Raw genomic sequence first — 27,676 nt, forward strand, 5'->3', positions numbered from 1 at the left:
ACTGCAAAAATAAGATTAAAAGGAAACGTTACTACAAAAATAAGAACCATACAACTAAATGTAGTGAAACTATTAATGCCATCATGAGACCGATGAGAAAAGATCGAGCTATTCCTTCTTTCGACCGAAGAGTAGGTTCATTGAATACGTGTTGCCCTTTTGTGCAGCTGTTTCGACTCGTTTTGCCCCAATCTGAAGTCGTTTCACATTAATGATGATAGAGTTAGCGGTTTTATGATTCTAAGAGCATCTACAATGGAGCTTTTCGGAGATCGTTACTAAATACCTCCCTCAGTCCCAAATTAAGTGTCCACATTTCTATTTTAGTTTGTCCCAAAATAAATATCCACTTTCTCATCCTACTCTTAATTATGAGATGTATAAAATTTCTCTCTATTATCAAGGGCAAAAGTGTCTTTTAATTGTTTAAAAAATGTAATAATTACATATTTCTAAAACGATGTGCTATTTTCATTTTGAAGGGGGAGGGCGGGGGAGTAGGTTTTTTGGCCACATAAGATTGTGAAAAAGTTTTTCGGGTCCCACTTATGATTGTAACCGGCTAAGCTTGTGGGTCCCACTTTTTCTTAGAAAAGCTCAAAAGAAACGCTTATCATTCGGGATGCTCTAAGAGGATACGGAATAACAGCAACCACGATCGCTTTAAACCAAACCAAAAGAGGTGGGATCTAGAAAGGCGGGGTATAAAGAGACATGACCTTTACGATAAAGAATAAAGTGGTTGGGAGTAACTATGAGTACTTTTTTTTTGAAGTATATATAATATTTATATACGGCAAATGCAACAAATAAACTCATATACCCTCCTCATCTTTGTTGAGATTTGAACCTCAGACCTCCTAGGAAGCGAAACGCCCTTTGGTAACTGTGAGTACTTTGTTTCTATAAAAACTTCCAACAGAAGTGGTTTTCTCTTTGCAGTTGAGAAAACCCATGAACATGAGTTTGTTTCATTCTTATTTATTTATTGTTTCTTTTTGATTTTGTTTTATTTATATTTATTTATTATTCTTTTTTATTTATTTATTATAGGGAAAATTGCATGAAAAAGTAGCATACTTTAACTTGATTCCTATTTTGGGAAAACGTACTTTTAAAACTTCCATTTTGGTACCTAAAATGTAAAGTTTTAAACATTTAAATACCCGGGTAGCAGATACCATGCTGATGTGACAAGTGATGTGGTATCCAACCCAGTATTATTTGGTAAAGCATTAATCGGATACCACATCACTTGTTACATCAGCATGGTAATCGGTTAATGCTTCAACCGGTTACCCGGGTACTTAAATGTTTAAAACTTCACATCTTAGGTACCAAAATGAAATTTTTGAAAGTATGTTACCCAAAATAAGAATCAAGTTAAAGTACGTTACTTTTTCATGCAATTTTGTCCTTTATTATAGTAAATAAATAAAACAAGCCTAAAAAGAAGGAAGTACCTTATCCATTAGCCAAAATCCAACAGATGGCATGTATTGCACCAGGTACATAACAGCAAGCACAGGCTGCAATGCAATAATAACCAAAAATTAATGCTAAACACATCTCTTGCTAGCTATGGAAAGGAAGTAAGTTTGAGCATGTAATCAGAGTTAAGGAATTATGGGAAGAATCCCTTTAAACAGATACAAAAAACTGAAGTAAAACGAAAAAAATATTTAATTATCGCACTCTCGTAACACTCTTTCTTAAGTTGGATCATATACGAGCTGAACGTAACCAACTTATCACATAGAGCTGGTCTGCAAATAACATAAAGCAATTTGAGGTACACAAACTCACTCAATAGAAGGGAGTCCATGATAAGGCTTGGGGTGAAATGCCATAAAATATGTATGGCAATTGAAGGTAGTTCATGATAGTTGTTTGGCAATTGCTGAATGGTTTGGTGCAGAATGATTGAGAGACTCTTATGATATAGTGCAAAATGAAATATAATTGTTTGGTAATTGTGTACAATGAAATTAGGGCTCTTAATGGTTAAAGGAGATCCAGGATACAAAATCATTCAGAGAGTTTTAGAACCATTAAGAGGCAGACTTTTTTTTGCCAAACAAGATTCACCTCTTAAAGATTCAGAGGTTGCCTCTTAATGGAACTATTAAGAGGTAAACAAACAAAGGGTCATCAAATGATCCCGGCACACATGAACCGGTTGCTACTTAAGAAAAATGATGACCGCTAATTCAGCTTTCTATCCAAACTCCAAAACCACTAGGGGTCATCAAAAGGCACTCCCATCATTTGGGTAAAATTTGATATTAGGGATTACGGATGAATCAATGAACCAATCGTCAAACACGCCAACCTCGGGAAGAATAGCAACCAGATATTTCCTTTGATAAAAAAAAAAGCCCTTTTGGGATCTGGCCGCTTCAACATCTAGGAAGTGTTTCAGATCCCCTGGGTTTTTTTTGTCTGAATGAAGAATTTCAATGCTGCAATGCTCTCTTGACCATCTCCATTAGGTAATGTCGTCGCAACATAAATTATCATAATGATCCTCTTCCCTTACGTATATGCTGAAGAAAACCAAACAATTATAGKAACTCTTATGACATCCAAAAAGTTTTCAAGGACCATGAGGGAAAGAGAGAACCAAACTCATGGCCCTGTTTTAGGACATATAATCGTAGTCCTTAGATGCGTCCTCAGAAACCAAAAAACCAGAATATTGCTCTATGTAAACCTCTTGCTTAAACTATAGTTTCTATGATAAGTGTGGCCAACTAATCAAATATGAATTAGAAAAGAATTTATTGTTTCGTTGACTTGTTTAAGGTAGGAGTAAATACTTGAGAGAGTGAGCAGTTCTTGTGTGGCTTCTCTTGTGTTTGTTAATATTTTCTAATACTATGTTCACCTGTGAAAAGAGGATCATAAGAGTGAGAAGCTAATATAGTAATTTGATTAAGCACCCTGTTACATGTACCCCAGCAATTATGAGTAACCTCACAACTCCCAAACACAAAACAATGGTCAAACTCTCTGAGATATAACACTAAAGTTGCATCGATAAAATCATGCATGCTTTAAGAAAAGTAAGATAACTAGATTCTTGTAAGAATATGTGGAACCCATTAGCTTACTCCCAAATAGTTGCGTGCTAAAAAAAAAGAGGTTCCAACATATATTGAGGCTAAAGGGTTCAAGTGTAACGGGTGTGGGACTTTAACACGGCCCCTTCAAAGGAGGCTAGACATGCATGAATTGCCAAAGTGTTGACAGGGGGCTAGACGGGCATAGAATGTCCCAGAGTGTCTAGGCCTTGAGTGTTAGATCTTGACTCTGATACCATGTGAGAATAGTGGAAGAAGTATGGGACAAAGTGACAAACAATCATAGCCTCTGCTCAAAACAATATATTCAACATGTAAATAGTAGGGATATGGCAATAGAGCTTAAAGCCATCAATATTTGTAGATGTCTGCAAATTATAATTTGCTCATAATACCGACACAAGTACCTGAAAAGATATCCAAGCTTCCTTCAGACCATGGCTTGCAGCAACTAGTGTAAGCTCTGCACACCTCTCTGACGATACTCGTTTCTAATGAGAAACACAGTGAACAGTTTTAGCATCATAGAATTGCAGCGCTTTGAAGCTTCAAATTATTGAACAACCAAACTCAAGTAACTAAGGTTGCAAATTAAGGCCTTGTAGGAGGCGGTAGTAGGTTAACGAGGGTGTGTAGGTGTGTTTAGCCGATCCAAAAGGCTTCAGTAACAAATAGGCAGGTTCAGAAGATTCTAGTATATTAAGAACTTGTCTTGCTTAGAGACGGACATTGAAATTTTTTTCAAGTGGTGGCACCATTTTGATTATAAGAAACAAAATATAGGGATATTTTTCACAAAATCATCATTGGTCTATTGGTTAGTTCATTGCTTTTCATATATGAGGTCCTGTGTTCAAGTTTTTATTGCAAAAAAATTTCAGAAACATAATAAATCTGAAATTAAAAGCTAAAAACTAAAAAATTGACGCTAATGGGATTCGAACTCAGGTCTGGAGTGGAAGAAAGGCCTTGCAAACCAACTCTATCAAGGGAAACTTGTGTCCTCATTGTAGTTTCAAAATATATATGGTGGCACACAACAAATTGATAAGGTGGCCCTTTTCACAACCCTATCACTTTTTACACTACGATGAAGGAACGAATATGCACTACACTGGGTCCGTAGGTGGTATAGCATCCAAAAACTTAGTGCGAAACATACAGCGTTTCTCATATTATCCACACATCAAGCATTTGATTWAAAAGCTATTCCCATTTTAGTATTTGACATCTTAATCTGGCATTGCAACTTACTTCAAACAGTTGCATTAGTTTCTTACTGAATCAGAAGCAWGTGCAACTTGTAAACAGCTTACGTGGAACACAGTTCTACACGTAATTAGACCAGTGTACATTAACAATCTCTTATTGGGAAATAAAGGAGGAAATTATCAATGTTATATTTTGTATACCATCACAATATATAAAACTAACCTCCCTGACTCCCCTTTGCCCAGAGGTGCTCGTATCAGGTGCATTTGATGTCTCTATTGGCCCGGGGCAAACAACCGTTACCATGATTCCCTTTTGGTAAAGCTGAAATGATAAGAAAATGCATGGTAAGATAAGTATGGCCATCACAATTCTGAATTTTACACCAACATGTCGTCTCTTAGATATCCATAATAGCTTCTAGTTGTTCTCGTTAATTTCATCAGCACTGCCATAATCACAGATAGGTTGATAGGCAACCTAACTATTTTTCTGTTATAATTTGTCTTTTAATCGATTTTCACTTCTTATTCCTTTTCTTTTGGGTAGTTAGATCAAATTTTTGTCCAGTAAGCTAATTACCAGTCAAAGTGCACCGATTCTAACACAATCCAGTAACTAAACCAAAAGAGAAAATGGTTTTCTGATGATCCTTCTCACACTCTCAACTTTCTTGCTGATAGCCAGTACAGCTAACCTTCTTCAGATTGCATGACATGACCATTCTGCTTCCCACATCTACTAAACCATAACCACCTTCTACACCCCATCTCTCATTAACCCATTTCCTAGCTTGAATGACCATGAAAAAATGACTTGCTGATGGAACATAAATTTTCAAATCTTTTTGCTCCTTCAGGACATCAATTAAGCATACGAGGATTTCTTTATGCTTGACCTGCAACTTGTTTGAGCACAAGATAGAAATTTGGAAGCATACAAAATGAACATGAAAGATGGAATAGATAGTTGAAATGGTGCCAAAAAGCAGGTCCAACCAACAGTCATTTCCAGGATATAGTGCACAGGTAGGATAGACACTCCAATAACGTAGATATATGGTTCGTTCTCGTTATATCTTCTATCCTACATATCAATCGAGGCGATAGTACTTTTTGTGAGAAGAAGGGAGTCATGACAAACTAAAAAGTTATCAATTGCTCGGAAAATAACTAAGAAGTCAAGAAACTAATTGTTCAACATGATCTCAACAATATTATAATCTCTATACAGAACTGATGCAAGTAAACTGCAGAGTGTCTTCCTCTCCCTCCTTCTCCTCATGAAACATTGCAGGTAGATTCTCGGAATTTGAAGTCTAAAAAGTATATTTATATATAGCTACTTGTGGACTGAACATTACAGCCAGAAGAATCCCCGGTGGCTTTGAGGAGACTCGAACCAGCAACCTATATAGAGGAGCCCAAGGCCTAGCCTCTATTTGCCAGTTGACCTGGCCCTCAAGGTTAGTTTAAAAAGAATAGTGGAGCATTGACTGGGTATATATCTTCTTTTTTCTGACATGTGAAATCATTTTAGTAAACTATGGCCTTATCTTAGCCCAATTAATATGGTAAAATACTCACATCAGTCGAATGAGGAGCAGATCAAGTAGCAGAAGATTTCAAGTGTAATCTTGGCTTTTGTAGTTGCAAGTTATGAAGCTAAAAAATTTACATAAAATCATAATTTCAAGTTGAAGCCAACCCAAGAATATATATCTTGAAAGACTGAGGAAACCATAACCAAGCAGACGAAACTTTACACCCTCCCGTTGATGTCCCGGTGGTAATTCACTAGGCAATGCACACAAGTGTGAGCTTAGCACTTAGCTTCTCTTGGTTATCTTAAGCAAGTTTCTATCACTTGAATAAAACCCAGCCAAGCAACCCCATGGAGATATTACAGAAAAGAGAAAATGCAAAACAAAGAACTTGAAGTAGCAACACTTATCAGCCACACCCCTCGGGACCAATTTGTCTTCTCTGTCCCAAAGCACTTCAGCTTGCCAGCTCTGAGCCGGCGGTCCAGATGGTCACCCCTTCCGATTTCCTTTCAAATATCCTGTGAATTTCATTCAAGTTTTTCCTTGACTATGTTCCAGGTACAGCAAACATATGCTGCTTTCCTGGTCTCTCGTTCCCAGCCAACTCGTCCCATTGGCGCCATTCACCAGAGTTTCATCTTCTTCAGCTACTTCTATTGTCAGACTCTTAGCATCATCCCGGTCATCTCAAATCCTGGGTCCTGGGCATCAGTTTCAACTTCATTGGTTTGGGTTCAATTTATTTTTCTATTTCAGCAGCTATGGGTTTTGGTTTCAGGGCTTGGTTTTAGTTAATTGAATCTGTTTTCTGCTTTATTATCTTCGATTTTTGTCCTGCTTATTAAATAACTGTCAGTTCGACCTTTTGACGGTGACGGTGGCGGCGGCGGGAGCTCTTTCCAATTTTCTGGTGAAGTTCTGTGGCATACTAAGACCAAAGGCAATAAGAAATGCAGTTTTTGGTCCAAGCTACTTGTACGAATGAATCTGGAAGCAAGCAAGTACCAAAACTTTTTAGGCTGCAAATACAAGAGACTTGTTCTTGGCTAGATTACTTGTTTCGAGTTCTTTCTAGTAAAACTTTAACCATCACAGATGACGACATATCTGGAAGTAGTCCAATATAAATAGTCCACATCAAAAGGAATTTGGTATACCTCCGACCGCAAGGAATGGAAGTAGCCATTTAAAGCAAATTTTGATGCAGAATACACTGCTTGACCTGGTGCAGGAGCCTTACCTGCAGCACTACTCATCTGCAGATATAATGGACTTGTCATTTATACAGAGTGAAAGAGAAAGCAACCGTATAAGTTGACCACACATGCCTCTTCATGAGCAATTATGGCATGTAGCCTAAACAAAAACTAGAACAATCTATTTTAAGTATTTTGAGGAGATCTAAGCCTATTAGCAAATGAAATAAACACTATTTCAGCAACATACCACAACAAAGTGTCCTCTCCCTCTCTTCAACATGTGAGGGAGCAGTAGTCGTGTAAGAGATATTGGCCCCATAACATTTACATCGAGTGTAGCCTAGTTGCAAAAAGAATAAAGATATTAGATTCAAGTGAACTTACTTCAAAAGAACAAAATATAGATAAAATCTAGAGCACCAACATATATATGATTTAATGCAAGAGTGACACATGGTATAGCCACCTACAAGTGAGATGTACATGACATATCAAATCAGGTGAGGGGGTAAGATAATTTTTTTTCTAAACCTTGAAAGAGATCAGGAGGCCATCAAAAAGGATCTTTAAGGTGAGGCTGTCAGGTATCAAGATGGAGGCACCACTGATCATCTAACTTCAATAGCACGTCAGACGACAATACATGAGTGCAAATAGGTCGAGTCGTCAAGAACAGCCTAAAGTAGATATAAGATCAGTACAGGTGTACCTACACCAGTCAAGATCGCAGGTGGCTGTTGCCCCGGGAAAAAGAAGAAAGAAGAAGTCTGTTGCCACCAGAAGGAACTGTCAGACATAGGCTGTTGTGAAAGCAACTATTGCCCAGTAGCTGCTGGTATTGATTGTGTTGGCTGATCTTCGTGGGAATAGGGTTTTAGCTTATCAAATCGTATCTCTCATAAGTCATATCATGTACAGATTCATAGTGAAAACATAACATCTTATGTATTAGGAAACCCAAATATATAAACTACATCAGATACCCATGATCCATGACAGATAAATATAAAAATAGAAATACTACTAAATCTAACAATACAACACGTGATACCTTGAGACTTGCTTCAGGTACATCGAGTGCTGTTGATTTCTGCAACAAGGACATGCAGGTAAAGGAGCAGTGTTAGCAGTGTGCCTACTCATTATAGAAAACCAATTCAAGCTGACTAACTTATTTCAGATGACAACATAAGTACCACTAATGCAACACTACAAAGCTGACATTTAACTTCTTTCTGTGTCTTGTTTTCCTTTAAATTCAATGTGCAAGTGTGTAAAAAAGAGTGCAATGAATGTCCCTTGATTCAAGCAATACCGCAATATCATGTGAAATGAACTATATCTTTTCCTGTATAATCATATTGTGGACTAGGAGTAGAAGATGTCCACAGTCTGATCTATTTCCTTACTAATACATATTCTCCTCAGTCCTCATCTTTTATGATTAGGCTCAGAATCAGCAGCATTTTGTATATCGGGGAATACAATGCCAAAGGTTGAACCCACAACCTTGGGTGGAGAACCGAAAGGAGGGCCATTGGTATTCTCTTGGAGATATAATAAGTCAGTAAGGGCCTGTCAGTTAGCAGCTTAATGAGCTTAATGGGACTCACAACTTATTCAGTCAGCTATACTTGACGACTGTTTGGTAGTGGCTTAATGATGTAGAAAGTGACTTATTCAGTAAGCTTCTAAGGGGGGCTTATGCAGAAAGTCAAGTCTTTTCCAAACTTGTCCCCCCAATTTAAAAATACGCTCTTTCCATCGATTGAGAAACCCTCCCAAACAAAAACCTTCACAGTCTATACAGACAGCTTTATCCATACAGGACTTAATGGAATACCAACCAAACAGCCCCTTAGATCAGCTATCATGATGCTTAATTTTTAGCATTGTTATCCTACAAACCTTGTGCATGCTCCATACCAGCAAAAAGACAAATTAAACTGTACATCCAAGTCCTAAGATGACTCTAACTTACAGGTCGCTCGAAGGCTGCATTGTGGATCATATAATCCACACCTGCTCCACCAAATAAAGACACAGCTTTTTCAACAGCATCTCCAATTGCATCTTCACCAGAACTCAAATCTAGAGGTAATATCTCCACCCCTTCAGGTCCATGTTTTCCTAAAGCTGAAGAAATTTTAAAAACCATGACAAAGAAGAACACCAGAAATTCAAAAATAGAATCATCCAAACTTGTGGTAGAACTTACCAGAAATGTGTTTCTTAACTCTCTCCAATTCTGCCTCATTTCTTGCAGAAATAATTATCTTAGCCCCCAAAGTTGCAAGTTGCTTAGCAAGAACCTCGCCTTCATGCAAAAAGAGCAAGATAATCAAAATACAACTTCACAAATATTCGAACTGCTCCAGTTCTAAGATGGTATGCTGGATTTTTCGAGTTTTAACTTCTGAACGGATAGAAAGACTTGCAAATTAATAATAGGATGTAAGTTCTATACTATCATGACCAAAAGAACGTAAAAAAATCAATAGCAAGTATCAAAACTACCTTCAATGCAACAAAAAATTGATCTATGAGAAGTCCACACGGCACCATCACCCATGTGTGCAAAACTAACAAACAGAAGAGCTTGAACAAAAAGTAAACCATTTTCTGGATCGTTGGTCAAGGTAACTAAAATTGTGAGCTCTCTTGAAACTGATTTATTAGGCAAAATGGATATATGCATGGGAAATTAAAAATACAAATTTGGGGCAACCTAGTTCTCATAGATAGCATATAACGGCTTGGAGCTATAAAAAAAATGAGAGGCCAACATAATGTGCAAACCAGAAAACAAATTATAGTTAATTGCAATAGGGTGGTCTTCATGAGATGTAGAGGAGTATTTCTTCTCTTATTCCGTTGGATATTCAATTCATTAGTCCTTGTATATTTTACGACTAAAATTTGCTTTGCAAAGAAGTAGATGAGGTGGATTTCACTAGTGGTGTGTCTACAAGTTTCGCGCCACATCAATGGTTACTAAATGATTCTAACTTCTAAATGAGTTTTAGGTTTCTTCCTGTCTTTTCCCGACCGGTCTAAAACATGAGCTTATGGATGTAAATGGGCAGGATTATTTTGCTTGCAAAAATCAATTCCAATCTCAGACTTCTTTAATCATTTCATATAATATATAAACTGATAGTTTGATGTCCCTAGGCTATCCTTAGGAGAAATGTGCATCTTCAAAATGATAACATTTTACTTCCATATGCTTAGTTTAAGAAGTAATCATAATATTTGATGTTAACTCGAGTGGAATTTGTCAAAAGCAGTAGGCTAAGTTTCATCATTTCTAGTTTTTTATACCTTGATTGGTAAATTACAATGGTTATATTTCCATTATGCTTTTGAAGTAATACCTGAAGAAAATATTTTCTTTATGCATTTTACGTCACTGGCCTAATTTTACAGTCAGACAATCCATACAGCATTTTAATCATCTTGATCCATAGGTTTTGACTCATGCATAAACCCAAATTCTCAACTCCAACAACTAGTAAGACTAAACATGAATAACAGGAACAACAGTAACAAAAAACTATGATTTTACATACCAATTCCCCGACTTGCTCCAGTGATCCAAACAACCTATCATTCATTCAGACAAAACAAGAGACAAAACAAACTCTTAAAACATATAAATCCATCCAAAAGACTCTGAAAAACTAATATCATGAAATATACATACATGTGATGGCAAAAAGGAATTGAATGATCACCCAAGAGAAACTTGAAAGAAACACAATGCGTTAAGAGGCTTGAACTCATTACATAATGCCTAAAAGATCAAGTTTATCTCGGTGTTCCCTCAAGACTTCTTACTCTTCCTTTCCCCACCCCAACCCAAACAATAGTATGTAGATATTTTGTCTCACTGCTGTACCAAGCAGTCGAGCACAATGGATTGAGTGATCATTTCAGACCCATATCACCATACATAGATGCATACAGGGAACTCATATATAACAACCTGTATCACTTGGATAGAAAAATAGATTTGTGCGCTCCTTGTAAGCTCAAAGTTGTGGGCTACCAATTACTTCCACCGTAGTTTTAAATTGATTTGGAAGTTATTGGCCAGCCTACTGCTTTGGGCTTGGGGCCTTATATTATATACCTCATCGCAAAAAATCCCAATAGTAGACTAGACATTTAGTTTAATATGAGATATCTTATGGATTACAACCAAAACCATTAAAACCGTTTAGAATTACAAATGGACAAATAGATAATCTCATCTTGACAATGCTAAAAAATGCAATTAATATGAGATGTACAAAAGTAGAAATTGTGCACTTTTAGTTTCACACAGAACAAAAGGAGATGCACATGCACCTCTATCTTTAATGTCAATTCTGCGGAACTTAAACTTTCCAACTAAGACCAGTTCTAATACTTAACTTAAACATTAATAATTTATAACAAAATCGGTGGTGTCAACATTTTTCATTTTCAAATTGCTAATTCTGCGTTGAGAAAACCCAGTGCAGCTCTTCTACTAAAGCAGAAAAACAGAAATCGAACCAAAATTCGAACACCTTATCTTGAAAACTTTCGCGCTTTACTTTTCCTTTCAACAGCAATGTGAAATCACCTACCAAAACACACGGAAAATCAAAGAATTCATCAGCATCAGCTAAATAACAAAAAGTAAAGTTCAAATCGTTGGTGAACAACTGAATAAGTGGAAAGGGGAAAGGAATATGTATAATTACCATCGCCTGTGAGAAATTTGTGTGATAAAGTAGCAATCAAAGCAAAAATCACGGAATAGAAGATGATCGTCATCATTCTTCAGGTTCACTGAGTGCAGAGATTCTGCCACCGTCGTCGTCTTGGAGGAGATCCGCGTCTCCGATGAGTCCAATACCAAATGAAAGTATCGGTTTAACCGCCTTTGCCTGACTCTGATTTTAGAGTAAATTACGTTTTTAGTCCTTGTGGTTTAGTTAAAAATGCATTTTTTTCCTTGTGGTTTTAAATTTTACAGTTTTTGTCCCTATTATTTGTAATTCATTATTATTTTCCTCCTTACTATTTTCATTTATTATTGTTTCGGTCCCTATAATTTATAATTCTTTACTATTTTTGTCCCTTGTACTTACAGGTAAGAATTAATCTATAAACAGAACTAGCAATAAATTACAAACCATAAAGATAAAAATTGCAATTTTTAAACTATTGGATGAAAATTGAAATTATTAACAAACCATAAGGACGAAAAATGTAATTTACTCTTCGTTTTTATTTTGAGTAAGTTACGTTTTCCGTCCCTATAGTTATTTAAAATATGTTATTTTCACCTCTGTAATTTTGAAATTACGATTTTCATCTCTTTGGTTTACAATTTATTGTTGTTTTTGTTCTTCTGATTTAAACTTTTTATTGTTCGTCCCTATGGTTTACGAATCATTGCTATTTTAGTTCCTAAAACTTAAGAGTACGAAATAACCTCCGGGACTACAATAGTAACGATGTTCAAACCATATGAACGAAAACCGCAATCTGAAAGTCGTAAGGACAGAAAAGGCAGTTTTTAACAAACCATATGAATGAAAAACATAATTTACTTTAGTTTTAGGCAAACTGCATGAAAAAATAATGTATTTTAACTTGATTCATGTTTTGAATAATGTGTTTTCAAAGCTTTAATTTTCGTACCTAAGATGTAAAGTTTTTAACATTTAAGTACCGAGTAACCAGTTGAAGTATTAATTGGTTATCCTAATATGGCAAGTGATGGGATGAAGTTGGGTTGAATAGCAAATACTATTGAGTTGGATACCACATCCAACATTGTAACTGGTTACCCGAGTACTTGTATGTTTAAAACGTTGCATCTTAGGTATCAAATATAGAAGTTTTGAAAGTATGTTACCCAAAATAGTAATTAAGTTAAAGTGCGTTGTTTTTTATGCAATTTGCCCTTTTAGTTTTAATTGTTCTAAGTTCTGCTTAACACAAAAAATTCAACACCTTTTTATTCCATGAATAAAATTAGAGATGCATAACAACCGAGCTTTTATGGGTTTAGGCCCGGAAGGGTTTCGGGTTGAAAAAATAACTAACTGAGCTTAGTCGATCTTTTCATGTCGGCCTTTTCTTGAGTTTTTCTGGCTTTATGTCGGTTTTTTCGGGCCGAATCTAGGCTTGGGCATGTCCCCAAAAATTTGTATGTTCAAACTTTGAGGTATGGTCTGCATGCTTTGGGCTCACTAGACTCATATTGGGTTGGACAAGGCTTCAAAATTAGGTTTTGGGTGCATTCCCGTAGCCCCTGTGGTTGTGACTCGGTCTCCTCCTCAGACCAAGAGGCTTGGACTATAATTCGCTTGGCAAACGAGGCTAACAACTTTAAGGACTAGGAAGGCCCCTTTTTTACTCGACCGAATTTTTGAAAACAGACGAAGTTCATTATTCATAAGTAAATTTACGGCAATCATGCAAATGTAGATGAAAGCTAATTGTTATATACATAAATGACCCGTGTGGATAACGATTATAAAAAACATGAACGAGCCCAGTCGATGAAAAAAGCGTAATTGATTGATTATAGTACATACCGATAAACGGTTAAAAGAGGCTTAAGATACAAAATTATTCAGAGAATTTTAGAACCATTAAGAGTCAGACCATTCTTTTTGCCAAACAAGATCCACCTATTAACAATGCAAAATGATGTCTCTTAATTGAACTATTAAGAGGTAAACAAACAACCCATAAGTATGAGGAACTAAAACAAAAAAATATTGTAAACCACAGGGACAAAAGCATAAATAAATTGTAAATTATAAGGATGAAAATTGTAATTTTAAAAGTATATGGATGAAAATTGCAATTCATAACAAACCACAAGGATTAAAAATGTAATTTACTCTTCTCCATATATTCGGCTACAACACGTAAACCCTTAAACAGCCACACCGAGCAAGAAGGTGCGATACATACTCTCTCTCCCTGATCGCTAAGCTAGGTCTTTATCCATGGCGGCGAGAAATGCACTTCTCAAGTATCTGCGTGTGAATGCGACACCAGTTTTGCAATCTTCATCCGTTCGAAACCCTAGAGTGGTCGGAGGAGGAGTAATTCAGCTGTTCCGGCGCCATTTCTCCGAGGAAGTCAGAGGATCTTTCCTCGATAAGTCGGAGGTCACTGATCGAGTGGTTACTTGCGTAAAGAATTTCCAGAAAGTTGATCCTTCGAAGGTAAATGAAATAATTTTAAATGGGGGGGTTTTGTATTTGACAGCTTTTTGAATTAGGGTTTTTGTTGATATTATGATTCAGAGAACGGGACCTTTCTGAAGAGCGATATATTAATTAACTGGAAAAAATAATTTTAGAAATGAAAAAGGTTTTGATAGGTGGAAGATCAACCGGCTATGTAATCTCTTACGAATTTGGTTAGTAACTGTATGGACTTTTTTACAATTTACAGTCAAATAGTCCATTTAATCCAATCATCTACAGAGAAAGAAAGAATGAAAGGGATGTCCAGAAATTGGATTTGATACATTGCCATAAAGATGATCTGTTTTTAGCTAAGTAAAGTGATACAGCTAGAGATGTGGATTTCCAATATTCAAGTCTTTAGCATAATGGTCTTATATTTTGGTATGAGAGTTACGTGTGCTAAAGCTCTGTTGATTGTTGGTTAAGAGAGTTGATTTTGTACCATCTTGTGGGTTCCAAGGAATTAATACTGGTATGCTGCAATGATGTTCATATTCAGACCAACAGTCGACTTGTGTTTGCTAAATTTTAGGAAAAGTAAAAGCACCACTAGGTAAAGAACATGAATATTATAGCCTTAGCTCATGGTTAGAGCCTTAGAGGTATATTTTGGTCCAGGGAGACAATGCGCCTGAGATAAAAAGTTGAAATGGATTTTGTTCTCTCTCTTCCTTTGTGCCTAAATAAGATACCTTTATGTACTGTTAATGTAAATTACCGAAACAAACTGTTTTAATTAGTTTTGGAATTGGTATTTGAAAATTTGACTTTCTAAATCCCTTGGATATCTTTGTAATTTTTGTTGTTGAGGTTCTTATGTGGATATTGATTCCAAGTTTGTTTGATTTTTGTGTAGTCTGATAAGGACGTTAGAAAGTTAAGCTTTGGGGGGTGGTGTTGTGACTTGACCCACATTTGGTTTGAATTAGAACTAGGATAAGTCTTTAATTACTGTGATAACTTCCAACAATTGCTTTAAGTTGATATGGAAGTATGGAAGTTATTGAGATAGTCTATGGTGCTAACTACTCTGCTTGTCACCATCTTCTATTGCCGGGAAATCACTGCAAGTGTTTCCTTGTGCTCGCTTTCCCACCACTTGTTCAAGTACTTCACTCATGTGTGGTGTTCTTATTGTTATTACTTGTTAAATTTTCTCTATGGAAGAAATATTCACCTAGTAGCAAGTATTATATGTATGCTTTGCTCTTCATGTTATTCTGTTACGATGCTTTTTGCTTTTGAGTTCTTGTGCTTCTGCAAACCCTATTACCATTGTCATATGTTTTGACTAGTATGTTGACTTGCCACTGTGATGCATGCTAATCTTTATGTAGCCTGCTGAATTCAAAATTAAACTTTTTTTTGGCGTATTGCTAGTTTATTTAGAGAAAGGCTCATGTCTGAAATACCGGGTCCATAACAATGCGTGAGAAACCAAATGCGCACCAGAATTCCAAGGATGAGAATGCATGGAGGCAGGGGCGGAGTCAGTATTTAGTTTAGGGGGGAGGGTTCATTTTCAAACTTTAGAATTGTAAGCCAAAGTTCTAATCTGTAATCTAATGTTTACAAAAAGAAAACTAAATTGGTTTCTCTAAATGCACAATTACTTTCCTATTTGTTTAACATTTATACGTTACGGTTAATTATAAAAAAGCTAATTTTAAATGATTATTCAATATATACCTCAACAATAGGAATTGGTGAAACAATTGAAAGTTGGATAATTTTATGCACTCACATAAACCACAATTAGTCAACAAGAGAAATCAAAATAAGTATATAGACTAGGATCGACACTAAATGATAAAAATATAGAGTCAAAAAATAAGCATATGATTTGTATGTTTTTGGACTCTACATAACAACGATATGTATATGGATTTACTTTGTTTTAAATTTGATGTAATACTTTATCGGCAAAGGATCATGTGTGAAGGGAAGTTATGGTGAGAAGCGTAAGAAGAAGTATGAACCCTTGATCACTTTTAATCTCATGTCCACCCATGAGTTGCGCTTTAGAAGGGCCCTCCACTGTCTCTGCATGGAGAGATGTTGCTACGACATACATATAACCAACACTCCGCTCTACTTTCATGTTCTTATTATCAATTCAGCTTTCATTGACAATCTATTCCCCTATCCTCATTATGTGTGTTTGTGGCTTTCCCTATTTATGCTCGTCTATGATAGGTTTTACTATGTTACCCAGTTTTTGCTCCAGTTGTTTCAATGTCTTTTGTTGAGTTCTTATTTTAGTTGAAATTGATGGAATTTGTGCTTGCATTTACTATCTTGCTAAAAACTTGACTTCCTAATTTCATTTCGTAATTCTAAATTAATTAAAGAATGTCTACTTCTCAATTGAAGGAAAATAGAACTTTGTATTACATATTGCAAATAGATAAGCGTTGGTGCTAAAAATTGGAAGGAGTATATGTGTGTGTATGATCAATCTCTCTCCCCCTGCCTTTTCAGTAAATTAAAGATTGTGAAAGTTTTTGTTTGTATAGATTGTGGAAATTTTTGTTTGTATGATCAATCTCCTCTCCCTCTGCCTTTTCAGTAAATTTAAGTTCTGAATGAGTAAAACTGTCTGTGTGGATTGATCTGTCTGTATAGATTGCGAAGTTTTTGTTTGGGAGGGTTTTTTTATAGATGGAACTCGGAAGGAACATGTTTTTTAATTGGAAGCGGCAGGTTTGGAAAAAAACTTGGTTATCTGCATAAAGCTCCCCCTTAGAAGCTTAATGAATAAGCCGCTTTCTATAACATTGAGCCAATACCAAAGAGTCATGTATAGCTGATCGAATAAGCTGCGAGTCCCATTAAGTTCATTAAGCTGCTAACAAACAGACCCTTATCGTGGGACAAACTAAAATAAAAATATAGAAACTTATTTTGGGACCCCGGGGGGAGGGGGTATCTATTGTATCAAGAAGTGATTGTTGTATCACAAATGATGCTTATTATGTCCTCTCACCTTTTGCAGGTTACGCCAACTGCTCACTTCCAAAACGATCTTGGGTTAGACAGTTTGGATACTGTTGAGGTTGTGATGGCACTTGAAGAAGAGTTCGGGTTTGAGATCCCCGACACCGAAGCAGACAAGATTAGCTCCATTAACCATGCCGTGGACTTCATTGCATCTCATCCCCAGGCTAAATAGGCAGTATGCCATCAAAACTAGTTTTCTTTTCTTGAATTTTCATGCAAATTATCTGCATCAGGAGACCATTTCCTTCGGCTTATCTCTATTTTTTTTTTGTGTCACACTGTGCTTACATGCTTTTCATCATCTTATATCGTCCTTCCTCATAGTTTGGATATTCGGATCATCATTTTGCATAATTCCCAAGTAATTGGATATTACTTGAGTAAACTTGAAATTATCATCTAGGTTGCAGTATTAGTTTGCTGATGCCTGTTGCTTAAATAAGTTCTGTTGCGGCTGCAATTGGTGTATTTTACTGGTGTTTTCGAGTAGATTAGAGATTCTTTTTGCTCATCTCTAAATATGTTTGGATGATGACGATATTGTGAAACACTGTTCTTTTCTTTCTCTAGTAATTTTACTGATTGTCTGCGGTCATTGTTGAAACAATGATGCTTTCGGAAGCATTTCTTGTGTTTTTTGGTCAAATTTTCTTCTATATTGTCATTAATTAGGGTATGTTTGGTACATGGTATAAGATAGTACAAAAACAAACACTTGTTCCACGTTCGATGCAACATTAGACTCGGACAGGATAGGACCTGGATGGGGCAAAAATGCGTTTTTTTGGTATAATTAGGTAGATGTGATAAGATTGGTAAAACCTTCTACAATTATTTTACCAGCCCACTTCAGTCTTGCTGGTCCACTCTTGTTGAATCCTATAATCCTATTTAGGTACCGTTTACCAAACGTCTATTTGGGTAAGTGCTTACCAATTCACTTTTACTTTACCGGATGAATATGACAAGAACTAAATATCTTACCCGGTAAGAGCGAAGACAAGAATCGAGAGTCTTACCCGGTAAGTGAGGACGATGACTCTTACCGTGGTTAGCGTTTACCGGGATAAATTGTTGCATACCATGCGTTTTAGTGAATAAAATCTTACCCGGTAAGTAAGCGATAATGTTGAATTTTATCGGTAAGTGCTTACTTGATAAGTGTTTAGGTAAACGACCCCTTAGTCTTGTCCGTGTACCAAACACGCCCTTATGCTATGCACAATGCCTTTCAACATTTTATTGAACTTTGTGTGAAGTCAAATACTGCGATCTGTGCTAGTTCTTTGTTTTGAATAACTCTGGGGCGTGTCCGTTTGCTAGGTTGAGTACAACTTGCTTGGCGGTTCGATCATCGACTAGGGTCATCTTCATAAGCATAAATGATTCTCCATTTTATGTTGATCTGAGTAGTTGATTTTATGTCGATTTCATCGTGAATTGTGGTGCAGTGGTTGAGGTTCAAGGGGATGTGGTGGAATATCTTATTATATGTCTTGGGTTCGATTCCAGGTGTCCACAATTGTGCTTTTGAGTTTATTAGGACTAATATGTTGATGTCTTACAGTTGCATTTTGTCAGGATTAGTCTTGACATAGCTTGGTGATACTGTTCCAAATGCTATCATTTTTTTGTCCATGGGGAGAAAGATTTTGTATTACATCCAAGTATTTCTGTAAGGGGTAAATTGCATGAAAAAGTAACGTAATTTATATGAGTTTCTATTTTAGATAACATACTTTCAAAACTTTCATTTATCATATATAAATATTATATACTTTAAAAAAGTAAATATTCGTGTAAAATCAGTGTTTTCATCCCTAGTCTTTAGAAATTACGGTTGTTATTATTGTGGTCTGTAATTCCTTACGGTTTTCGTCCATTTACCGAACTCCGTACATTTTGTTTTTTTTTTCTTTTTATTAAAAATGAAATTTAATATTTAGAATAAATTACATGTGTTGCCCTTGTAGTTGTATGTTATTAACGGTTCTTGTCCCTTTTTTTTTTATTTTGAAAATTCAAATGATCGTGTCCTTAAATAGACCTAATCACAAAAGACGAAAAATTTAATTTCTTAGGGGTCGTTTACCTAAACAGTTACCCGATAAGCTTTTAATGGTAAAATTTAACTCTATTGCTTACTTATCAGGTAATATTTTGTCTACCAAAACGACATTGTATGTAACAATTTACCCGATAAGCGTTGGTCATTATAAGAGTCGTCGTCATCACTTACCCGATAAGACTCTCGGTTCGTGCCTTCTCTCTAATAGGTAAGATTTTTTATCATTGTCATATTCATCTGGTAAAGTAATATGACTTGGTAAACGCTTACCCAAATAAGCATTTGGTAAACGGCCCCTTAATATTATATTATATTATTTATTGATTAAAACTGTAATTGCATGGACCAAACTCATTAACGAAAACGCAACCACATGGAAGTAATTCGTCAAAAAACACAAGGACAAAGATACGTTCCTTTACAAAGGGCCTTTAGCCTAACAATATGTGAGTCATTCGCCTCCTAGGAGGTCAAGGGTTCAAACCTAATCAAATATGAGGAGGGTGTGTGAGTTTATTTATACTATTTGTCGTAGATAAGTATTATATACTTCAAAAAAAAAAGTTCCTTTGAATTTAAAAAAAAAGGATAATGACTGTTAAAACGAGCTTAACCACAAAGACGAAACATTTAATTTACTTGTGGTGTTATATTATATACATTGAATTACAATTTTCATCTGTGTTGTTTGGTATTTTTAACAGATATTGTCCATGTTTTGAAAAAAACTAACGAATTGGGTCATTGTGATTCTATTTTCCAATGAGTTGGGTCCCTGTCCCTAAGGCAACCATAAGAACCCCAACTCATTTATCAAATTCAAGGACCTAACTCGTTAAAAATGCAACTATAAGGACCTAACTCATTAGAAATGCAACTACAAGGACCCAATTTACTAAAATGCAACTATAGGTACATGTTTTGTTAAAATTTCAATATAATAATACGATAATTTTTTTATTAATATAAATTCAATAATCGTATTAAATTCAATAAATAAAAGAATATTGGGTTTATCGAATTTGGATGGGTTCAAATAATAGTAACCCAATATCAATCTAATACTTATAGTTTAAAAAATTTACAACTTAATTAGACATCGAGTTGCTTATGATTGAGTTATTTCGCGTTAGATTGATCGTGTTATTGAGCACCTCTAGTGATATGGGTATATTTATTAAGCAGTAATTAATGAGAATATTAACATATACATTAGACAATTACTCTATCATGTAAATTCTTCATATACATATATTTTCAATCTATTCACATCTCTATATAACTTATTCGTATATATGTTTAGAAACTGTGAACATATATATGTAAAATTGAGAAAATTAATTGAATGTGATATACGTAAAAAGTATAAATAAATTGTATCAAATGGTTGATGATGAAAAATAAATTATAAATAAAAAAATAACATATTTAATATTAAAAAAATATTTTAAGTATCAAAGTATCACCCCGATTAATCCGTTATGAGTTAGTTTTATTTTTATTTATTCAGACAATCAAAATTACAGGAAACCCGACCCGACCCGAACTGGTCGTCCAAACAATCTCAAAACCCCCACCACGAAACCCTTGACCGGAATCACACCGCCGGAGAGGATCATACAAACAACAATTCAACGAAATGCGTATCAACACCACGATGCTATTGATCCTTTTGTTCTTATGCCACAATTATAGTAGCAGCGGGAAGAACAGAGAAATTCTAGAAATCAAGGGTGATAATGATGTGGTGTGGATCGTTCAGCTATCTGATCTTCATTTTAGTGTTCATCATCCTGAGAGAGCTTCTGATTTCCAGAAATTTGTTGGTTCGACTCTTTCCTTGATCAATCCTTCACTGGTCCTCATCACCGGCGATCTCACTGGTATTCTATTATCGAAATTTTACTTGTTCGAAATCATTTGCTGGATAAATAACCAAATTTTCATTTATTTTTGGGAAATTAGGTGATCATGTAGTTGTTCACTGTCGATATGTTAAGGATTTGATGAATTGGTGGTTTTGATGATGTTTCTTGGCATATTTCTTCTTTGTTTTGATATGAAATACCAAAAATTACTGTTTTAGATCTTTTAAACGACTTTTTCTGCCAAAAGATATCAACATTTTGTTGCTTCAAAACTATATTCTTGTTAGCTTTCCAAATGATTAAGTGGCAACCCAAACCATGCACAAATTGTTGCCTTTTGTATTTTCTTGGGATTATTTAAGGCACTTTTTAGGTAACTTGTGTTCTTCGTGGAGTTCTGTTATTAGACACATGTTAGGGGCTGTTTGGTTGGTTTTCCATCAAGTGCTATATGGATAAAGTTGCCTGTGTGGATTAATCTGTTTGTTATAGATTGGAAAGGTTTTTGTTTGGGAAGGTTTTTTCATAGATGGAAGGAGCATGTTTTTAATTGGGAGGGATGGGTTTGTAAAAACTTTGGCTTTCGGTGTAAAGCTCCTCTCTAGAAGCTTACTGAATAAGCCACTTTCTATATCATTGAGCCACTACCAAACAGTCATGCATAACTGACTGAATAAGCTGTGAGTCCCATTAAGTTCAATAAACTGCTAACAGACAGAAGCTTAATCATGTTCATCTTATATTTGAAGTTTTCGTGTTTGCCAAATACAGCAAAGCTGAGAACAAGAGCTCATAGATTCACATATACATGGACCTCATTAATATTCCAAATCCTGCTCAAATTGTTACTTTTTTCTCTTTAAGATATACCACATCTTAAACCAAAGTTGTTTATCACTACGAGACTATGAAGATGTTTACCCATCTAATTCTTACCAGATGGTAAAAGCAAGGATCTATTAACAATGAAGCAGAATGAAGAAGAGTGGGTGGAATATCAAAAAACAATGGAAGATGTTATCAAGAGGAGTGGTCTTAATAAGAGCATCTTTTATGATCTTAGAGGAAATCATGATAATTTTGGTGTGCCCGCCATTTATGGCGCATTTGACTATTTTTCAAACTATAGCATCACTGGGCAACTGGAAAGAAGTCAATCTGTCAATAGTGTTACTCTGCAGGTTAGTGTTTACTTGAAGCTCCATTTCTTGTACATTTTGCAATTTTATGTGAAACCCATTGTATATTTTGCTGTTTCATCTAGACCCTTGTTATCTGCCACTGAATCTTGAGTGGATTTTGGCAATTTTTCCTTCATTCACCAATATGGATCAGAGCGAGTGGATGATGGCTAACAACTCCCACTGCATGACAAGCAATTTGAAAAAGAAAATGCTGACATGAATTGAAGCACTAACGAAATACCAAACCAAGAAACAAATTAATCATCCAAGTGAAATCCAAACAACCCAACTGAATCTTGGCCCTTTAGCAACTTGACCCTTAAGTTCAGAATCCCGATCTGCAATCAAACTAGAGCAGTCGGCCTAATAAACAACATCTAAATAGAGAATAAACCAGGTATCCCAAATAGCATGACCAATCTTCATAGAAGAAACCAAGTGAAGGAGTCCAACCAGCAAGTGAACCACTCAACCAACTATTAGATCGAGTCTAACTAGCCAAACCAACCATAGTTATTAGTCCATCCATCAAGCCTGTTAGTTCTTAAGGGCTAGGTGTGTAAACGAGTCGAGCTTTTAACGAGCTACTCGAGCTCGTTTATCTCTAGCTCGAGCTTAATAGTTATCGAGTTCAAGTTGATCTCGAACACAAAATAAAGCTCACTTAACTTAACGAGTCAAGCTCTATAACACCAATGTTTGATTCGACTTGTTCGAAAGCTCGATTAAACTTTATGAGTCGAGTTGAACCGAGCTGAGCCATTTGAGCATACACCTTTTCGAGCCAAACATATTTGTATGTTTACAAATTATATAATCAAAATATAAATCATCGAGCTTGAGTAAATAAACAAGTTAATCGATCTCGAATTTGAGCTCATAAACGAGCATCGAACTCAAACATTGAAAAAATATTCGAGTTTGAACTCGAACCCGACTTCAAAAAGTTAATCGAGCTTGAGTCAAGCACTCGAGCATGATATTATTTTTTCGAGCGGAGCTCGAATAACCTGCTACTTGACTCAACTCGATTCGTTTACACCCCTATTAAGGGCAACACGAAGGGACTCCTTACCAACACAAGAGGCCAATCAAACCAAGTGAACACCCATCAAATTTGAAAATTGCCAACAATTTGTTGAAAATTACTGTATGCTGTAAACCAAACCAAACATACCCATTATATACCACACACACACACACAAAAACAAGTTGGAAGTCCTTGGTTACACTTAGAGCATGTTTTTTTAGCAGCTTAATGAGCTTAATGGGACTCACAACTTATTCAGTCAGGTATACATGACTGTTTGGTAGTGGCTTAATGATATAGAAATTGGCTTATTCAGTAAGCTTTTAAGGGTGAGATTTATGCAAAAGGCCAAGTTTATTCCAAATCTGCCCCTCCCAATTAAAAGAACACGCTCCTTCCATCTATGAAAAAACACTCCCAAACAAAAACCTTCCTAATCTTTAGAGACCCATTAATCCACATAGACAGTTTTATCAATACATAACTTAATAGAAGACCAACCAAACAACTCCTTAGTTACACTTGCGCATATCTCTTTAACAGCTCTATTTGGAATAATGCGAAAGCTTTTTGTATTTTAGCTATTATTTTAAAGCTTTAGTACCATTATTACTTAATATTGATTGGTTTACACTTCATTACATCCTTTCAATAAACACTTATTTTCTGTGTTTCATCACTCAGACTAGCAAACGGAATCTTCTATTCGTTTCATTTGACAGCACAATGTCCACAGGCTTACGGGGTCCCACAAATCTTTTTGGGCATCCCACTGACCAACTGTTAACTGAACTGAACTCTCATCTCTCCCAATGGGATTCCACATTTGTAAAGCCATTAACCAAAATAGCCTTTGGGCACTTTCCGCTATCATTTTCGGCACCCTCGCATTCGAAAAGAACCCTGAAAGATATTTTTCTCAAGCACTCTATAACAGCTTACCTTTGTGGACATCTCCATACGCGATTCGGTAAGAATTTGAAGAGGCACCATGAAATGGATCACAACCTTGTAAACTCTCACCACCTTTTCCAACTAAATATACATCAAAGAACTTCATCCAGTAGCACAAATTGTCCAAGTGGAGGTCCAACAGTCGATGAATTTTGGGAGTGGGAAATGGGCGACTGGAGGAAAAGTCGAGCTATGCGCATTATGGCCATAGATAGAGGGCGTGTCTCATTTATCGACACTGATTTGAAGATAGGAGCTAAAGAAATCTTGATATTGCCTACATATCCATTGGATTCCCGCTATATGTCAACAACTGAGTTGAACAAATACAAATGCCAGTCAATGGATGATGCATCCCACATCAGATCTCTTGTTTTTTCTTCAACACCGATTGTATCAGTTAAGGCAAAAATATACGACTCAAGCCGTGGGGATCTCTATATGGTTCTAGAAACGCCTATGAGTAAGCATGGAAATCTATACACTGCCCCATGGAACTCAAAAGCTTTTATGGACCTGTCTCCCGATAGATATTGGCTAGAAATTGAAGCGATTGATATCAATGATAGATTGAGTTCAACTGAACCAAGACCATTTTCTTTAAATGGTCTTCGTGCTGATCTCTCATGGACATGGAAAGAGTTTTTTGTGATGGGCTGTCAATGGGCGGCATTATACTACCCGATATTCTGGTCATTCTATTTTCTTGCATTCATCGTTCTTCTTCTACCAAAAGCCATCATTTCTCGGTGGAAAAACCAGTGTTCGTACGGGTTTTTCAAGGCAAATAAAGGGTTTTTAAATGGTTTGATATGGGTTTTTGCTGAGGTGTACAGTGTTCCATTTTTGTGGAAAATGATGTTGGCTTACTTATTCTATCTTCTATTATGTCCATGGCTTTTAGGCCAAGTTTTCATTGGTGATGATGATAGGGGATACATGACGTATAAAGGGTGGGTGGTGGATTTTAATGATCTTGGAAAATTGGAATTTCTTGGATGGCCAGATATAATGGTGGTTGTTATTCCTCATCTTTATTTTGTGGTTTTACCTGCAATTTTTATAATTGGGGCGGTGGCTGCTGAGAGAGCGATGTATCGAGATCATGTTTGTTCACTTTCCGAGAAGAAAAGAGATGATAATAGCGTAAAGAATGGAAGATTTACGTCAATCAATCACGGAAATGGGCGCGTTTTGGAGAAGTTGCGTAGATGGGCTCGGAGTATTCTCTTTGTTTTCTCTCTTGCAGTTTGTTGGAAGCATTTCAAGGTGAGTATTATTTTGATCTATAACTGTAATGCTAGTAGATGATGGTTGGTTGTTGAATGAGAACCATAAAAAGGGTACAAACCCGTGAGAACAAATATAGAAATATTATCTTTTTACATGTTTTTTTATCAAAGGTTATGATTTAAAGTATTGCTTCAGATATGTTTCTATTTGTATTGTGGAAAAAAAATACATATGAAGCTCTTTTTTTGGTTCATATAGTGAAATGAGAACTTTCATGTAAGAAAGTTTCACATTGGGAACAAATACGTGTGAAAATATCACATTATGAAACAAATATATGTGAAACAATACCTTAAATTCTAGCTTTTGATGAAAAAAATCATGTAAAAAATAATTTTAGATCGGTTCTCACGGGTTTTATAGCCTTTTTATGGTTCTCATTTATTTTTCCCTAGTAGATGAAAATAGAAATATATGAGTAGTGCACATATTACATAAGCAGGGGAAGTTAAAGTGAGAACCGTACATATTTTGAGAACCTGAGAACCAACTATTTCATGAATAACCCTCTTTGTAAAGTATTTATAGTTCTCGTTTGAACCTGTCCCTACATAAGCACGTGTCTTCAAAGCTAAAATACTCTCTCCTTCCCATGAAAATCGTAGTGTTAACTATTTGCAAAATGTCTTAAATACCCTTTGAAGAAGAACCTTATTGGGCCAAGTCAATACCATTAATATGTTTCTAACGATGGCACGACAATTAGCTACTTATATCCATTCGACCTATGACAAGTAGAACAATTTCCTTTTCCGGATGTCGATTTGGAGAGTTTCAACGTTGAAAATCTTAAGAGTTACCTATTTGCTCATTATCAATTGTATTTAAGCATTCCTCTATTGTGCATTTATCGAAGAATATTTCAGATATTTAGCAAATTAAGAGAATTCTCTGAAACTTTGTGTCAAATTAAGCAACATAATTTTCATGGATGATGGAAGGAGTATCAAATGGGATATACTGAGTGTGTTTGGTCTGATCTGGTTTTATAGAGTGAATTGTCTTCTTGCTTTCGTAAATATTCATAATATGCCTTACGTAGCTTATATTTTGCTTTCGTGACACTGTAAATATTGTTATTATTGTTATTGTTTGTTAATAAGTTCATGCTTTTATGTTCTCCTTTTATGGATGCAGAATTGTAGAGCGCTTATGAAAGCTTACGAGATGAACCCGTTGGTTCATTTTCCGTTTTATAGCTTCACGATCCCATTGTTACTTGCTTATGTTTTCTACAAGACCAAAAGACCCGAGGCTTGATAAGACTGATGCCCACGATGATTGGATTCATGTTTCCGTAAGTATATTTATGAATTATGATTCAACTTCATCCACCATTTCAAAAGTTTGAAAGCTTTTGAAATCCAAATTCTTCACATGCCGAAAAGAAACATTTTTTGGGTAATTCATTGATGAACACGCAACATTGTTGAAGGTGGGGCCTCGTTGCACGCCTAGAAACCTCGCTTTTAGGTGGGATATACAAGATATAATGGGTTCGTTTGATTTTGATTCATTCAACTTTGTTGGAGCAGATACAGTGTGTATATCTACAAACACGGATTACTTATAGCTACAAATTGAAGGATTAATTGTAATTTTTTTCAAGATTATTTTTTTACTGGTATTAGTTTGATGAATGAATGGGATTTATTACTTGAAGGAATGTAAGAATGAGTTAATGATATTTGCTTGACATTTTGAACTATGAAAATGTCAAAGTAGGTGCTATAGCTTGCAAGAACATTGGATTTTGGATAAATTGTGAAAATGCAGATGCAAATATATCATGATAATCCAAAGGCCTTTGACCTAGTGGTATCGTAGTCTTTAGCCTCCTAAGCGTCAGGGGTTCAAACCTCACCAAATGGGTGAGAAGGGTTTGTGAGTTTATTTGTTGTATTTCTCGTATATATTTCATATACTTAATATATATATATATATATATATATATATATATATATATATAAATTGGGCCCTAATCAAATA

At 35.7% G+C, this 27,676-nt stretch overlaps 3 protein-coding genes across 7 annotated transcripts; 2 read left to right on the plus strand and 1 right to left on the minus strand.

The window, feature by feature from the left end:
* Positions 1-11,926, minus strand: LOC112509333 (dehydrogenase/reductase SDR family member 7). 4 transcript variants are annotated; one of them, XM_025114242.1, is made up of 12 exons: positions 11,774-11,926; positions 11,597-11,652; positions 10,613-10,646; positions 9,259-9,357; positions 9,022-9,170; positions 8,092-8,130; positions 7,288-7,380; positions 6,999-7,097; positions 4,518-4,619; positions 3,491-3,574; positions 1,464-1,529; positions 1-192 (listed from the first exon to the last, which is right to left on the minus strand). In XM_025114242.1, the coding sequence occupies exons 1-12, from the start codon at positions 11,847-11,849 to the stop codon at positions 109-111; spliced, it is 981 nt and encodes a 326-aa protein (XP_024970010.1). In that variant the 5' UTR covers positions 11,850-11,926; the 3' UTR covers positions 1-108. The 4 variants fall into 4 exon arrangements, with proteins under 4 accessions (XP_024970010.1, XP_024970009.1, XP_024970008.1 ...); XM_025114241.1 differs by having other exon boundaries at positions 9,022-9,176; XM_025114240.1 differs by lacking the exons at positions 10,613-10,646; positions 11,597-11,652; positions 11,774-11,926 and adding an exon at positions 9,558-10,568.
* A 2,046-nt stretch (positions 11,927-13,972) lies between these two features.
* On the plus strand, positions 13,973-17,889 carry LOC112509481 (acyl carrier protein 2, mitochondrial). Its single transcript, XM_025114460.1, has 2 exons — positions 13,973-14,263; positions 17,286-17,889. The coding sequence occupies exons 1-2, from the start codon at positions 14,042-14,044 to the stop codon at positions 17,460-17,462; spliced, it is 399 nt and encodes a 132-aa protein (XP_024970228.1). The 5' UTR covers positions 13,973-14,041; the 3' UTR covers positions 17,463-17,889.
* A 3,025-nt stretch (positions 17,890-20,914) lies between these two features.
* LOC112508512 (putative metallophosphoesterase At3g03305) lies at positions 20,915-27,326 on the plus strand. 2 transcript variants are annotated; one of them, XM_025113153.1, is made up of 5 exons: positions 20,915-21,241; positions 22,166-22,407; positions 24,125-25,663; positions 26,825-26,984; positions 27,123-27,326. In XM_025113153.1, the coding sequence occupies exons 1-4, from the start codon at positions 20,998-21,000 to the stop codon at positions 26,945-26,947; spliced, it is 2,148 nt and encodes a 715-aa protein (XP_024968921.1). In that variant the 5' UTR covers positions 20,915-20,997; the 3' UTR covers positions 26,948-26,984; positions 27,123-27,326. The 2 variants fall into 2 exon arrangements, with proteins under 2 accessions (XP_024968921.1, XP_024968920.1); XM_025113152.1 differs by having other exon boundaries at positions 26,825-27,326.
* The last annotated feature ends 350 nt before the right edge of the window (positions 27,327-27,676 follow it).

Source organism: Cynara cardunculus (assembly GCF_001531365.2).
Source record: "Cynara cardunculus var. scolymus isolate 2C chromosome LG 3, CcrdV1, whole genome shotgun sequence".
Classification (NCBI taxonomy): domain Eukaryota; kingdom Viridiplantae; phylum Streptophyta; class Magnoliopsida; order Asterales; family Asteraceae; genus Cynara; species Cynara cardunculus.

Bases quoted from the DNA above. Each gene is read 5' to 3' on its own strand.
- LOC112509333 (XM_025114239.1), bottom strand. From the start codon at position 9,738: ATGCATATATCCATTTTGCCTAATAAATCAGTTTCAAGAGAGCTCACA. The intron at 9,358-9,557 runs GTAGTTTTGATA...TTTTGCATGAAG, and splicing joins AATTTTTTGTTGCATTGAAG to GCGAGGTTCTTGCTAAGCAA. The intron at 3,575-4,517 runs GTTAGTTTTATA...GTTTCTCATTAG, and splicing joins GGCAAAGGGGAGTCAGGGAG to AAACGAGTATCGTCAGAGAG.
- LOC112509481 (XM_025114460.1), top strand. From the start codon at position 14,042: ATGGCGGCGAGAAATGCACTTCTCAAGTATCTGCGTGTGAATGCGACA. The intron at 14,264-17,285 runs GTAAATGAAATA...CACCTTTTGCAG, and splicing joins AGAAAGTTGATCCTTCGAAG to GTTACGCCAACTGCTCACTT.
- LOC112508512 (XM_025113152.1), top strand. From the start codon at position 20,998: ATGCGTATCAACACCACGATGCTATTGATCCTTTTGTTCTTATGCCAC. The intron at 22,408-24,124 runs GTTAGTGTTTAC...TTCATCACTCAG, and splicing joins TCAATAGTGTTACTCTGCAG to ACTAGCAAACGGAATCTTCT. The intron at 25,664-26,824 runs GTGAGTATTATT...TTATGGATGCAG, and splicing joins TTTGTTGGAAGCATTTCAAG to AATTGTAGAGCGCTTATGAA.